The sequence below is a fragment of the Lonchura striata genome, chromosome 5, assembly GCF_046129695.1.
Source record: "Lonchura striata isolate bLonStr1 chromosome 5, bLonStr1.mat, whole genome shotgun sequence".
NCBI classification, from domain to species: Eukaryota; Metazoa; Chordata; class Aves; order Passeriformes; family Estrildidae; genus Lonchura; species Lonchura striata.
The window spans coordinates 61,265,141-61,281,746 of record NC_134607.1 but is presented as its reverse complement, the minus strand read 5'-3'; the positions used below and the strand labels follow the sequence as shown (position 1 = coordinate 61,281,746).

Genomic DNA, 16,606 nt, shown 5'->3' with positions numbered 1-16,606 from the left:
TATTTGAGGCTATTTGAAGTTTATTTTGCTACTATCAGCTAGCAGAATTACAACACAAGTAGATCTAACATATCTGACTAGTAAACATGTCTACTCACAGATAATTATTGCAAGGTTGGTATATTTAAACACAGACTTCACAAAGATATTGTAGCTTATGTTTAGAGTCAATTATAATACTTCTATTTGCATTATGTATACTTCTATTTATAAACACAACATATTAATCTTAAGTTTTTATGGTATCAGTAGCTTTATTCTACTTTTTATGCATCTTTCAGCCTAAAATAGTATAGGACCAAAGTTAACTACCTGCGGGTCCGTGGAGGCTTTGGTGGAGGAGAATCCTGTTTCTCAGCATCTGAAGAACTGACAGCATTTTCTGTATTATTTTCATCCTGATTAAAAGAAAAACAGGTATTTTTATGCATGGCTGTAAAGCTGATACATACAATATTTGAACTGTGAGGTCCAAAGATCTGTAATGACACTTGGCAATCATATATAACAATATTACCTATTTTTGGCTATCATATAGAGATCACTTTGAAAACTCTTCTAAATGTACAAAATTATTTTTCACCTTGTGTATCCAACTGCTTCAAATTTTTCTGACTGAAGATTTTGGTCTGCTTGCCATTAACAATTCACTAGAGAAAATACTGAAAAGCTGATCTTGCTTTAGTAGCGAGCAAGCTCTTGTACACCTTCCAAATTATTCACCTAGAATAATTAAATGAATAATTGGATAATAAAACATCTATTTTCCAGTCAGTGTAATTATTTTCACTTGTACAATCACTCCAATGAAGATAAGAATAATCTACAGTGTTGTAAAAAAATGAGAAAGACCTTACTCACTTGTCTCCTAACTCATTGATCTGAAACATTTTTGAATAATCTCCCATTTGTGTACAAGAAGGTTTAATTTACTCAAAGCATGAAGATTGTAATTTCCCTTTAGGATCATAAATATAAAAGATATTTTATATATGCATGTATTTATAAATCCATACACACATGTAAAATACTGTTGTGTGTTAACCCAGGCAGCAAAGCCCCACAGAGCCACTCTCATTTCTCCACTCCACTCCTGGAGGGGAAATAGGAACAGCAGGAAAATTTGTGGGTCAAGGCAAAATTGTTTAGCAGGCAAAGAAGAAGTGGGAAAAGATAAAAAGAAATCAAACAAGCAATGCAAAAGCAATCACTCAACCTTCCATAGGTGGGCCTTTGCCAGTTCCAGACTATGCAAACATTGTTCAGCAACAGCTGCAGCATTAGCTACAAACAACCATCAGCACTGTTTTCACCAGAGATCTAAAACACAGCACCCCAAGAGTGGCTATGAACACTATTTAACTACAACCCAGCCCCTAAGCAAAAATAAGGAAAAAACCATATATGATTAAAAATCAAAACAGAACATGCAACAGTCTAAAGCTGACATACCATTTCCAAACACGTGCCACAGCCAAAGACCCAACAAAATCAAGGAGGACCTTAGTGTTATCTTAACTTTAATGCTCATTTTACCTAAAGGCTTTTCTTGCAGGAGTTCTCTTTTGAAAAGCAATCTTCAAAAAGAACAACAAATATCCCAAATTGGTGTAATACATTTCAAAGCATAATACCATGTTCAGGCAATAGGGTCTGCTATCTGCCAGCCTGCCTCCTGAGACTGGTGATAGGGTCTGATCGCCTTCAGTCTTACAGAACAAAAGGGAATTCCCTGTTGAATTTCTGCTTCAGATGTGATAGCTGCATTTGAATTCAGTGAGCAATTTTTCCTTTGGAAGATAAACTACAAGTTGCCTCAACAGTTAACTAGCTTCACTACAATATAGATGAACTAGTTACATGTTTTTAATTTCCATTAGTTGTCTTAAAAATTACCATACCGCTGTTGGCTACTGTGAAGAGTCTATTATCAAATTCTATTCCTCAGTGCACTAAGTAGAGCTTCACCTGTGAAGAAAAAAATTAACTATTTTGATTTTTCTTACTCTTTTCCCTAGCTGCCCCCATTAACTTCCTGTCCAATATAATATTACACAAGTACTCCAGCAGAAATACCCTATTGTTCCTTAATGAATGGATGGTGCTAGCCCTTTCAGGGAAATTGCACAGGGAGTTCATTGTCCTGTTGACCACTAGCTGTAACTATCAGGGTTTTTTTGGAATAAGATTCAATTAGCAGATAAAAGCCACTCACATTTAAATGAACACTACTGAAGCTCCCACTGCAGTCAATTGAGGTTGCTTGGTTTCATAGAATCACAGAACAGTTTCTGTAGGAAGGGACCTTCAAAGGCCATTTAATCCACACCTCCCTGCAATGAGCAGGGGCATCTTTAAAAAGATCAAGTTACTCAGAGCCCTGTCCAAGCTGGCCTTGGCTGTTGTCAGGAATGCCAGGATGGGGCATCTACAGACTCTCTAGGCAACCTTTTTCAGTGTTTCATCACCCCCATCATAAAAGATTTCTTCTTTCCATCTAGTCTGAATGTACCATCTGAATTTAAAACCATTACACTTTGTCCTACTGTAACAGGCCCTGCTAAAAGATCTGTCCCCCATCTTTCTTAAGAGCCCCCTGGAAGTACTGCAAGGCCACAATAAGGTCTCCCTGGAGCCTTCTTTTCTCCAGGCTGAACAATCACAAATCTCTCAAATCTGTCTTCTAAGGAGACCCATTCATCCCCTCTGTTCATCTTTGTGTCCCTCCTCTGGACTCACTCCAACAGCTCCTTCCTGTGCTGGGGACCCCAATGCTGGAGGCTGTACCCCAGGTGGGGTCTCTCAGGCATGGAGCAGAAAGGCAGATTGACCCCCCTTCACCTGCTGCCCATGCTGCTTTGGATGCAGCTACTGACTGGGGGAAAATAAGAATGTGCAATGTTTGGGGTTTTTTTAATCAGTATGTCTACAGTGGTTTGCATCCAGATTTGGGGTCCCCAGCACTGGAAACATTACCATAGGGCATGAACATCCAACCCCTCTATCAGCTTCTCTAAAAAATGTAAAAAAGCCATTTCCTACTTTTTGACATCAAGTAATGAGTGACCATACAGATAATTTTGCCTTTAACAAATATGGACATTAATTTTATTGCCTCATTCAGGCAGAGGACCATGCTGAAGCTTGGTGCCAAAGATGCTGAGGCTCCCAGTATTCAACAATAAACTCTGTTTCCTGCTCAATGGTTGTGTCATGTTTCTCCCCACTTCCCCCAGTTGTGCAATGCAAAGTCTGAATCTCTCCCTTATGTATTTGTTATTATGGATAGCACTAAATGCATTGGTATTGTACTAAAAAGGCTCTCCTTACTCATAAGTACTAACAACCAAAACTAGAAATGAATGCAAGCTAAACAACTGCATCCTGAGAACAGAGTGGGCTGCTGGCCTTGCTTCAGCACTGCAGCCCATCCCAGTTTCACAAGGCAGAAAGGTACTAGAGAGACTCCACAAGAGTTCCTCCCCCTCACCACCAACCCTCCATCGTACAAGAGATCAGAAAAGTCTCCCAGTTCGGTTCCACTAGCACAGAAGTTTCCAGGAACACATTTCTTTCTTATGCACTCAGTTTTCTAAAGGGTATTGGCAAGGGAAAGGGTGTGCCTGTTGGCTCTAGACTAACTTGTCCAGAAAACAAACCAGCAGCTGCATCCCTGTCCTTCTATGTTTGTAAAGTGAAGTGTTTGTGAACAGAATGTTTCCTGAGATATGCTTTTCTCACAGGCAGAAGAAAAAGCTTATTAAAGAAGCTAACATGTCAAAGCTTTTTAAACCTCCTCGTATACAGTAAGAAGCTGTTTCTAGTTGAGACAGGCAGAAGTAGCTGAAAGGGCACTGCCATTTTTGTTACTGGTAACAAAATGTATGTATAAGCCTTACAGAAATGTATATAAACTCAAATATCCAAAGCACATATACAACCACAGTTTACAAAAACAATTCCTTGAAAAAAAAAAAAAAAAAAAAAGGTAAACCCCCCAGAAAACAAAACCCAACAAGAAAACCTGCACACACAAAATGGTACTTTTAAATTTAACACCAGAAAAGCCTGTGGTTACCCCAATTTTGTACACAGGGAAGGTTTCAGGCAGAGAGGTGTTCAGAAGTTTCACCTGTGCATCAGGTTAAACTCCAGACCCAGTCACTGTTTTAGTTACATTGAATAAGGAGCAAGAATGATTACAGGAATTACTATCACCAAAAAAAAGGTATTTTGCTACTTTCCTTAATTAGCTCAATGGATTGATATTTCTGTGAAGGCTTTCTTTACTTTTAGAGAAGTCATTCCCTGTCACTTGTTCTAATTTCTGTATTACAAGAAATAGGGAAAAACCAGTATTTTGAGTATTTATCACTCTTGAGTGACACCAACTCAGAGATTTCCCTGTCATATATATCAAACTAAACAAATAGGCAAACATGCAGAAAAACTAGCATGGAGCAGAAATGAGGAAGCTCAGCTCTGAAAGTGAATATAGGCTATCTCACTGGGACAACTGCATCTGTTGAGAAGAGCAGATGGGGTATTAAGAAAAAGCCTTCCACAGCCTTCCTAAGCACAGCTTATCGACATCAGTCAACACTCCCCTGCTTCTCTAGACAGATGTTGCATTCTCTCACAGTTTTTAAAAGGATTGGCTCAGATAAACCAGGACAACATACATAGCTCACAGGGGTTATCATACAGAATAATGTTTTAAAAATGGATTAACAAATGTGCAATTCACTAAGTGTTCAGGGTAGCACCCTGCTTTCTCACAGAAGACAAGTATCCTACTGTCTCACTGCACTGTCTTCTCACTGCAACATGAGTAAAGAAAAGAACAGGGCTTTCCCCAACCTTTGTGTCTATAAGCATCAAATGCTCAACAGTTCCAGAGTTCCCTTGGAGTTGCTCCCCTGATGGAGCAGCTACTGAGATCAAGTGAAACTGCTCATAGTTAGGAATTTCTAAGTATTCTGTTAAATTGCAGATATATAGACGAGTGCATACCTACCTTTGAAAGACCACATTAACAAATGACAAGACCATAAACTCAAATACTTTGTGTAGACTGCCCCATGTCTATAAAATGCAGAGTAACTTGTGTTCCTGCAGTAATGCAGAGAAACAAGGAATTCTCACAGCAGATGCAGTCTGAATCCAGCTTGCTAAGGTAACCCAAACTGAGCTATCACCTCTCACGGGGAGTCTTTCCCCACCTGCTTCCACCACTGGCTCAATCACAAACAGTGCTGCCACTAACTTCAAGCAAACAGAGGATCATAGACCTTAGTCTTGCAATGTATCATTTTCTTTTGGAACTCACTGTGGAAATATTTAATGTCATTCAGAAGCTTTCTGTATTGGCAAAATATTGGCAAATTTACTGCAAAGACTCCCCCAGAAGTTATCTCATATTTTGCCTTAAAAGGAATTGAGGCATTCCTTTTGCTCTTTTCATAAAGCAGCATGGGAATCACTGAGCATCAGTAGATAAAAAGATAAATATTTCAGATTGAAATGATACACTAAAATGACTCAGATTAAATAAAACATTCCAACAGAGGCAACGAGATGAATGTCTCTGAAGAAACACATGATTTTTTTAGAAGGCTGCAGTGACAAAAAATATCCTTCCAAGCAGCCAAACAGCAAAGAGAATATGAACAGTGCAGTCTTTTCACTTACAGTTTCTAAGCCATTAATGTTTCAAATAGTAACATTTTTCTTATAGCAGCTGATTCTTCCATGACTTCTACAAGTGCAGTCAACCACAGCAACAGAACTCTGTCACTTTTACAGCACAAAATGCAAGAGACACAGAGTACCAGCACTGCCAGATTTTGGAGAAGGTGTACGAACACAAGCTTCTACTCATGGATAAGGGCAAAGCAAGGGCTTGTAATACTGTAACATGCTTGGTACTGTCAAGAGAAAAAATTCAACAAGAAACATTTCTGAATTGGGAATGAGCTTGGTTGTCTGTCTTTTAACCAATTTTCTTTTTCTGACTTCCAGACAGAACATTCAACTTGATGAAATTCCACATGATTCAGACTTTCCAAGAGTGCTACAGTTCACTTCAGCTCATGAAGAACTTTCTCAAATAACTCATGAAATATTTTACTGATACAAATCTGCCTGATACCTTATCAGATGACCAAGACTAATGATCTCACATATATTTCAAAGCTTCCAAACACAACACCAATTGTAATATTTTCCCAGCAATACTAACAAAGCCAATGATGGTGAGAAGCTCAGCTATTGTCCTGAAATACATGACAATATGATCAAGAATTTCAGTAGGAAGGGTTTCAGTCCAAGACTCTTTCCAATTTAATTGTTTGCTAACTTGAAAGTCCTACTAAGTGGGGGAAGAGAATAGTTCTGATTATCAAATTTAGCATCTCAACTCTTTTCTTATCACAAAAAAAAAAAAAAAAAAAAAAAAAAAAAAAAAAAAAATTACTCCTGAGCAGCAATTCTTCACCCTGAAATTTGGCTGCTGTGGGATACTGTTGAAAGTACTGATATCTGAGCAGAGCTTTCCTTATTTAATTTCATTTAAATACTTAGTGTTATGTACCCTGCATGCCTTGCTGTTGACTTTTTACAGTATTGTTTCCAGCAGGGCAAAGCTGGCAAGTTCCCAGGAACACACGTTTGGGATTGTGTCTGAGCTACTTCCCCATGAATGCTGCCCCTCACTGCCAATCAGATTAACCTTTTACTGGGATGTTACTAGCAAGCCCTGCTTACAGAGCCTCTGGAACTCCACCCGTTTCAAACACTGCTGGAAATGAGAACAGCAAGAGGAAAACAAAACCATGAAACCACTCCTACAGAGCACTCCAGCTCTTCACAGCATAATCAAAATAAAAGACATTTCCTCTTCAGGCCAGTAGCATCTCCTATTTAAATAACAGTATTATATCCAAAGTAGGCACATGAATTTTATTTGGATTTTTTTTCACTGGACATAATTAAAACCATTCACATATTGAAGATTTCATAGATGCTGTAGCATCTGCAGGCAGAGCAACATACTTGAAGGAGCCTTAGAATACTGCATTGTATTTAATAAAGTTACTTGAAAACTTCTTGCCTCATAATTAGTTTTTTAACCAGGATACATCCCAGAATGCTTGGTTGTTTTTTTTTTTTTTAAAGAAAGCAAACTAGAAAATTTCTGGGGAAAATTATATACCACAGATGCTACATAACACTCCTGGAGGTAAAAAAGGAGCTTTGTCAGAATATCAAAGTGATGTCTCAAATGAGCTTCAAAATTTGGAGAATCAGGTTAAAACTACAAGAAAATATTTAACTCGATATGTGAAGTTTCCCTTATAAATTGTGAAGAGAAGCTAAGACTATACCAGTTAATTCATTGAAAGCAAATTTTCTAACAAATGAACAGTAACAAATTTAAGTACCAAACTTTTAGATACAGAAATTCTTTCCCTATGAGACTTTCTTCCCCTCAACCTTTCTGCAGAATTATTCAAGTAACAGTAGGAAGAAGCATCATTTCCTAACACAAAAAATGCTATGCCTAGTCAGACAAAGATTTACGTTGCTCCTCTTCCAGCAGTGACCGAAAGGGAACTTCCAGGGAAGAATAAGATCAGAGCAGGCATACAGGGATCCTTCCCTGGAATGTTTTCCAATATGATTGCAACTCTGGAATTTCATAGGTCAGAGGTTAGAAACTCAGGAAGACGATTCCAAGATGGTGAGATATTCACCCCACAGTTACAGGCTTTCAGCTGCAAGGAGCTCTGCAGTTTCATGTTGCATTCTTTATACAAATGTCACTTTTCTATTAAGTCTCTCAGGTCTCACTGGTGTCCCTTAGAAAAAGTTAAGAGTAATCAGCTTTCTCTTGTTACTCAGCCTCTGTTGTATCTAACCTTCAATCCTTGTCCAGTTGTTTAATGTTCAAATTCTGTAACATGTTTTTGAGATAAGCAGACTTGACATGTAGCCAGTAGTCAAACTGCAAAGTACCCACACAAGGACATTACATTCTTACTCTTACCAGTTTGCAAATAACTGCTAAAATTCAATTTCCTTTACAACTTGTTGATCATAAACCAAGATCATATCCAAGTAAAACTCAAAACTCACACTCCATCACTGCCTTTTCAGAGCTAGGATTTATCCCTCTCTCACCCCCATTACCTATCCATTTTCTATTTGGTCTTGTTTTATTAGTCAAGCTGTGCTAAAGACAGCATTTGCCTTTGTTACAGACTATCACCATATATTGGGCCACAGCTTTACTCATCTTCTGGAATAGTAAGTTATTTAGTATATATAGTATTAGGAATAAGTAAATAACAGACATTTTTGATTCTATCTAAGAGCTCAGACACAGGTCAGGTTTAAGTCAAATAACCAGAAGATACAGTAGACTGATCTACCTATTATTTTATGATCAAAATTCAAGTACTTAGAAATCACTTCTGTACAAAGCTAATCAATTTGCATATTCCACACCCTGTCATGCTCATTTCTCAGGGAAAAAACCCAAAAAAACAAACGCAAATCAGCTTAATCAAATCTGTAATAAATAAAATCAGCCAGCCCTATCTATACTGCCTTTACTTATCAGGCTTCTTGCCATGACTGAATATCTCCTAAGTACTGCATGAACTGATACAAATTCTTAGGAGTTAGCAGAAGGGTGGATGCATTTAATCCAAGAATTGAAAACATTCTAGATTTCCTAGAAAGCACAGTAGAAGACAGCTAAATCCCTAAAATAAATGGGATACTTATTAATAAAAGTACATTTAAAATTGCTTCCAGATATTTCAAAGAGTCCTGGAGATACCATTCATACTCCCTCTAGAGAGCTATGGAATCTACACCAATTAGGGACACAAAATCACTGAATAAACAAAACACAATCCAGGGACAAAGGGTAGTACAGAGTTCTGGACTGTGGAAGAGAAAGAATATATTAATCCAAAAAGCTATTTTTCACACAGTGCCCAGCAACAGCCAAGAAAACATATCTAAACATAAAAAAGAGACTAAACCTATAGGGGACAAAAAATTTAAAGGGGAAGGATAGAAAGACAGAAAAATCCTCAAATACTGTGAATACCAACGAAGAGTATTTTTTCCACTTCGTTTTCCTTTGTTAAAAGGGTAGAGCATATAGCTCCCCGACAAAAGCATTTCAACCTTATATTTCTCTCCCCTAATCTATTTCAATGCAAACAGTACTTTAAAAATCATGAGAACTTAATAAGATCACACCATTGAACACTCTAAAAACAACTTCACAGGAGAATTTTCATCAGAAGATACAGCTACATATGGGAAAGACACCTACCACTCCATCTGCAATCTTCCAGTCTGCACAACTTTCATATTTTTGCAGTTGCTTTTCAAACAGTTGTGCTATGGCTCGATGGACAAGTTCATACTGCTCCTATAATAAAGCACGAGATAAAAATTAATGCAAAAGATCTTTTTAAAGAATAGTGATATATTATCATATTCATTATAAAACAAACTATACCTTTGTTTGCACTGCAGAATGCCTCTGTGTCCTCATTTCTTGTATTAAATTAAATACATTGAATTCTTCAGGTATTTTCTGAAATATAGAAGCAAGTTAATTACAATGGCATTACTGTCAAAACAGTGAAGAAGTTGTTAAACAATGAAGTGTAACTTTTATAGGTAAAGCTAATCTGTTCTTTCCACACTGCAACTATTTAATTTTTCTTTCAAAGCAACTCCAAACTTACATTTGATTTAGACCAGATAAGAGTATTTCAAGCATTTTTAAAATTAAATATCCAATGTCATTAACATGATACTGCAATGTTAACAATGCTTCATAATCTAAAAATCCCAGAATGAAGTTATCCCTTTATATTCGAGCTGCACAATAAATCAGAGAGACTGAGAAAGTTGAATTCAAAAATCAATTTATATTGAAATCTATTTTTTAAAAATCAGAATTTTATAGTGACCTTTTTAGATAAAAACTTGCTGCCAAAGGAAAGTAAGTTCATACTAAAGCACAAATGCAAGGAAACTAAACATCCAACCTGTCAAGAGAATTCCAGACTGTCTTAAACATTTCACTATTTTTGAACACTTGGAAGCTCAATCAATCACTGTTATGAAATTACAGAATGTCATAAAACTTCTAGGATTCCTTACCCCAGCTTTAAGCAAATTCCATGTATAATCTATGGCACAGATGGCTCCTGTTCTTCCACACCCTGCACTATGAACAGAAACAGAAAGGTGTTAGATATTATTTAAATTTGATAAAAAAGCACTATAAGCCTTTTATTTCAAAAGTCTATGTTAAAAAAAATTATCTAAGTCCTTCAAATATCATTTTAATTTCACTCAGCCTGACACTACAGTGCCTTAAAAATAAAATTAGCAGTGCAAAATGCAGCATTGAATCTTTTAATGCAAGTTTTCACAGCCATTTGGAACTGCAGTCATGAAAGATGATTCAGTGCTGTCAATTTTATTGCCTCTTCCTTTTGTCACACTATTCCCAGCTACTACTGCTTCATTAGGTGTGGTCTTCTCCAAGTTTTATGATAAATGATGTAAAATGGCAGAACAGAATGCATTTTAAAGACTTGCCACATTTTTCTGATTTATTATCACATCTGTATTTTCTGCTTTTTAGTTAAAATATAAATCTGAAAGTTTAAGAATGACAGTAAATGATCTTATTTATTTTTCCTAATTGTATAAATGCCTCTGTTTTACAAATGCAAAGCTATAATTCATGCATATTTATTACATTATAATTACACTATTGTAAAGAATCAACATTCAGAATTATAATGACATTCAAAAAGAACAGGACAAAGTGAATAGATTTCAGTGTTAAGTTTATGTTTTTAGAATGACAAGTCAAAAAAAAAGAATGCAGGCCTTGAAGAGAATCACTAAGCTCTAAAGACTTAATAACTCCCATGAATTTAACATGTCCCAGCTTAGAAATATGAATTCAAGTTTTCCTGACATAACACATGAACTTTTGTTGCTTTAAAAAGCATTAAAACAACAGGCAAGATTTCCAGATAAAATTGTCAGAAAATGTCAATGCAGCAAAATATTTTCATAGCAGTCCAGTCTCAACAGTTCTGGTAGCCAAATTTCATGTCAAGGATGAAACTGTTGTCTAGAATAAAGACTTCCCAACTGGAAACTACAACCTGCTCATTAAAGATCTTTTTTGCCATATTAGAACACAGACAGAGCTCTCAGTGATGCATGTGCTATGCAGTCTCTCCTATTGAGATGGGAGCCTTTACTCCCAAGCTCATTTGCAGTGATCTTCAAAGTCTGTTTTGTCTTCACAAGGATTTACGTCTTAAGAACCTCAAAACAGGTCCCCTTTCAAAGGCTCATTCTTTTCTGATTGATATTCTGTCTTAAACTGAAGTAAAAGCAAAATTTCCCTTAAAATTTTCACTTTTAAGAAAATGAAGCCTGTATGATTTTGAATTAAATTTTGTCATGAGAATTTTTCAACTAAATAGGTAACTCATTGGACTCAAAACCAAAACTAGTGCATCCCATAACAAAAGTCTAGACTTCAAAAAATGAAAATGTTTAAAATGAAATTATAAATACATTTGATACCTGCAGTGTATGCAAATAGGAACATCTTCATGTTCCTGGTATTCTCTCATCAAGCTGATCATGTCCAGAATAGAATCAAAAGACGAAGGGACATCGTGGTCAGGCCAGTTAACATAATGAAATTGATAGACACTACGAGTCTCCTGAGGGAGAGCAGGGAGAAAGCTGTTAATAATACTTATTTGAGTTTGTACCAAAGAAGTAGTTCTATTAAACTTTGCTTAGACAAGCAAAGTCATATACTAGATTAAAAAACCCTACAGGTTATACCCCTTCTAAAAAATAGAAGAGAAATTCTGAAATCATATTTGAAATACTGCTAATGCATAGGAAGATGCCCTACGGGACAGTTCAGAAGCCCCTCTCTATTATATGGGTAAAGGACCAACAATGCTGCACCATATGAAAAGGTTCTACGTCCTTACAGAGAAAGAATCTTTCATGTGGTCTTTCTCTATTTCTACTTCAGTAACTTACATTGAGGGAAAAAAATGGGGGCAAAGGTGTTGTTTTGTCACATTACAAAATAAAGTGTGTGCACATGTGCACAGGCTCACAGAGGGAATTTAAGAAAAGATTAGAAATAACCAAGACCATATCTAAATATGGATCACACTTGCAACAATAATAGGTACACTTTTATTCTAGTAGCAGGAGCTACAATAGTATTAAAGACAAGGTAAGAAGCAGGCTTTAGAACAGCTTACATACTGAGCTACCTGAATATCCTCCCTTTCATCACTCTCCAAAGCAGCTGCAGCTACCAGCAGAAGCCATAGCTAGTTCTACTGCACCTTTCCATGCTGGTGTCACACCTCTGGGTTCCAGTATACCTCACAAAGTAATGTACTGGAGAGCCCAAAGGTTTTGATGCACATTACACTCTACAGGTTTCAAGACCTACACTACCCTCTGTTTCATTATGTGAGAAGAAACATAGCAGGCCTCTTGAGCATGGAAATTTATCTATTTTTGATGCTCGATTTTTCCCAGCTCTATGGAAGCATCATAGCTGGTTAAAACAAGGGAAAACACAGCCTAAGAAAGCACAAATTTAAAAATCTAGATGATTATGTAAAACCAAGGTCATCAGTAAAAAGCAAGAGTTACTGCTATCTATTAAGTTCCACCAATAAATTTCAATTAATTACTTTTAAAAAGACTATTGATTTCTCACATGAGCAGAATGGTCAGGGAAAAAGAGAATTTATTTTTCATATGTAAATCAAAAATTTAAAAGAACTTTTATAGTCCTTTTTCTCTGCTGCCCCACTTATACACTAAACAACTGAAGTTCTTTCTTGAAAACAATCAAGTTTCTGTCTAATTTGTTTTCCTTCTAGAAACTAAAATAACTTTGTAGATTTATGGAAATTTTAAATCCTTTTGCATAGCTTCTTTTTGTACAATAATCCACTGCAAATGCTACAGAAGTGACAAAACATAATTATTCTGGAAAACCTGAAAGCAAACTTAAAAGGGTATTACTTTATACCACAAATACACTTTTCCTCCCCAGTGCAAGGCTATGCTTAGAATTCTTCAAAGAAAGATGAAAAGTCTGCAGTTAATTTTACAGGAATCCTCAAGCAAACCTGCTACATAAATCTGAAGAAAACACACTTTATCTGATGCACATATCCAATATCAACATGTCTTGTTAACCCTTTCAGTTAAATTGCTCCTCACAGGAACAAACTTGTTTCTTTGCTAAGATCAAAAGCTCAGCACAAACTACAGCTTTTTGTTGCTGCTCAGTTTTTAAGCAGTACACAGGCTTCTAACTGGGACAGAGCTCCCCAAAGTCAATACCCAAACATCATTTGCATGTATAGTATAGGCAAGCAAAATCTACGTCAGCTACAGTCTCTGGTGTAACCAGTTCATACAATATTCAGGAATTAAAAGGAAGGCAGGTTCTGCTTTGGGGTTTTTGGTATCCAGTTCTGTTTTGAAGTGCACCATTTCAAACAATGTCACAAACCCCGACTACTAAACAGAATTTCTGTTATCTAAACTGTCTCACAGCCCAGTCAGTTATGAGCACTATCAGAAACAAACTGATTAAGTTGATGCAATCCTAGCAAATACTGCAGACAAAAATTATTCCCCAAAATCACTCCCCTCATGATTAAGTAGATTTTGTAACTGCTGTGGTATCCATTGTGGAAATGGAATAAAGCTTTTATAAAGAAAACACAACCACAAATGAGACTAACCTGTAATGAATAATTTATTAATGCTGATTGACAATTAAAAAGACAGGTATTCTGTAAAATAGACTATCATCCTTTGTGTTTTTAGAGGAGCACTCTACAGTTTTTATTTACTGGTAGCTGCTTTCCAGTCAAATGAAGTCTGACATTTGACATCTGACATTTCAGTTTAAGTTTATAAGAAAAGCTTAAGCCATTTGGGTAAACAAGAACATAGATAAAAGGCAAAGAGCTTCACTATTCCTCCTTTATATACTAAGATTTTGACATCACTTCCATTTACATCCATAATTAACCTAAAAAAGTAAAGATATTTTCATGAGTTTCTGACATGCATCATGTATCATTTTGGAGACTTTTGAGCAACCATTGAAGGTGAGACCAGAAGTGACTGTGTACTTACATTTTGAAATTCAAGTAATAATGTTCTAATGAAATAATCTGTTCTTGCTTGCTCAGCTTCCTAAACATGAGAAAACAATATTGCATTGGAAAAAATATTGAAAATCAATATGCAAGATACAGGACATAACTAAAACCTCAAACATTAAACTCAGGGGTCTTTTTTTAATTTATTGGTTTTGTATTTATGATTTCCTCAAGAGAGGGGCAATCAAAACACTGATTAACACACCAGCAAGTTATCTTGCTGCACAGCATGTGCAAAACATGTTACTTTTACTTAAAAGTGTGAATTTTGAAATTGTCTGTTCCAAAGTCATGTAAGTCAATAAGCCATATAAGAATATTTCTAGAGTACCTATTTTGCTTTATTTCTCCATACTTTTAATTTACAGATTGCCGTTCACAGCCATCCCTCTATAACATTTTTGCTGTATAAACTTCAGCCTCTTACCACTCTTTCCTGTGATATCTCCTTTTATTTCTTCCTTTTCTACTGTTTTCAACTAAGGATGAATCTAAAAGAATCACTAATTATCTTGCTTGTGGCCAGAAAACCTAGCTTCTAGCTCACAGAATTTTCAAATCTTCCTTTGGAATATGAAGGAAAGTTTATACTGCAGAAATCAAACAATATTATTGTACTTTAAATATCAGTCACATCAGAATTTGAAGATGCCTTTAGAAACTTTGCACTACAGCTTCCCACATAGAATTTAGGAAGCTGAATATATGCTTTAATGTGTTTCTATCTCCTCCTAGGAATAATTTACCATTTCCCATCAACGACTGCAACACTGCAGGTTTTAAAGCAATGCAGCCCATATACACCAGAGTACCCAAAGATAATAGATTCTCAGCTGTAGCTAAGTCAATTACAACAAAGACACAAACCTGTTTCACCAGTATCACAAGGAGCAGGGTAAAAAGCAACCAAATTTGAATAAACTTATCCTAGGAAAAGGTTACTCAGAATCTTTATAGACTAAAATTTGCAAGTATGTATTTTCCTGACAAGATGAATCAAAGTGTACTTCATTCTTGTTAGACTATTTCAAAGTAATATTAATAGCTGAATAAACAGGTATGTAAACTCTTTCTGAACACCTTAAAACATGTCATGCTAATTAACTTATCAAAAATAACCTGCTCCAGTGTTACTTTCAGTTCACTCAGAACACACAAGTCATAACAGACAAAACAACTGCACAAGATTTTGATTGTATGAGTATGGTACAGACATTCAAGCAGCATATATAGCTCAAGAAATAATACATAAAAAGATACAAGAGCAAGGGACTCAGGGTTCCCTTCTTTTAAAAAATAAAACAATCATGGAGGATTCAAAAAACCACACAGCTTAGATGTGCACATTCCTTTGAGAGTCCTCGTGTAAAATTTAGTAGTGAACAACTAAAAAGCCCACTACATACATTTCATTGAATATTTAAATTACAAATCCACTAAGTACTTGAAAATTAATTTATAAAGCTTATACTTACACAAGAAACACGAAATGGTCCAAAAGTTACAGCTGCTTCTCCACACAGAGGCCAGTAACGCTCACATTTTTTCTGTTAAAGTAAAGAATCCTAATTTAATTCATGCATGGTACTCAAAGATGATTAACAGAAGCAGAGCAGACAAAATCACAACCCTGAATGCCTTATTCTGGACTTCTTTTAAGATAGTAAAATAACTTTTCTTTTGGATAACAAGAGAAAAACAAAACCAAGACCTCAACAAACAAATACAAGCAAAAGATACTTTGCAAATTAGGATGTAAACTTTATGTCTGCCTGCACCATATGCATCAGCATCATGCAGAGGGGAGCAATGAAAGCCTAGTTTTTGTGAAAATTTGGAATTCACAATTCTGGATTTCCTTCTAAGGTCATAAAAATAAAGAAGAGAGATTTAAAAAAAATGTTTTTGCAGTTGTATCAATTGACAGGAAATTCTGAAGGACTCAGTATTTTCATAGTTGGCCTACATCCCACAAAGAGCAAGACACTTTTTCCACAGTGACATGGTCAGAAACAAACTCTTGGTACAGTTCTGTACATAAACACATATTCCACTGAGATGACACCTAAATTACATGTAACCCTATAAATAGGGCAAAGAAATGCAATCTCATTAACTGTTTCCTATGTACAGCAATGTAAGGATAAGCATTCTCACTTCATCTGGCATATTATTATCACAGTTATGGATTTGGCACATGAAGTTTCACAGCTATTGCCCCATATGGGCAAAGCTCATTTATTTTTGTATTTAGGACACATACCCTTCCCATTTCAAATTCTCGACAGGCCATTACAATTATCTGGAAAAAA

General features: G+C 36.0%; 1 protein-coding gene across 3 annotated transcripts in view; it reads right to left on the bottom strand.

The window, feature by feature from the left end:
• PTPN12 (protein tyrosine phosphatase non-receptor type 12) overlaps nt 1-16,606 on the bottom strand; it is a 68,961-nt gene that overhangs the window by 15,937 nt on the left and 36,418 nt on the right. For all 3 annotated transcript variants that reach the window (XM_021548341.3, XM_021548340.2, XM_021548339.2), the window contains exons 5-12: nt 16,558-16,596; nt 15,770-15,841; nt 14,269-14,328; nt 11,650-11,792; nt 10,195-10,261; nt 9,542-9,619; nt 9,353-9,451; nt 313-398 (exon numbers count right to left, since the gene is read on the bottom strand). In XM_021548341.3, coding sequence (XP_021404016.1) covers nt 313-398; nt 9,353-9,451; nt 9,542-9,619; nt 10,195-10,261; nt 11,650-11,792; nt 14,269-14,328; nt 15,770-15,841; nt 16,558-16,596 — 644 coding nt within the window. The remainder of the gene's footprint in view (nt 1-312; nt 399-9,352; nt 9,452-9,541; nt 9,620-10,194; nt 10,262-11,649; nt 11,793-14,268; nt 14,329-15,769; nt 15,842-16,557; nt 16,597-16,606) is intronic.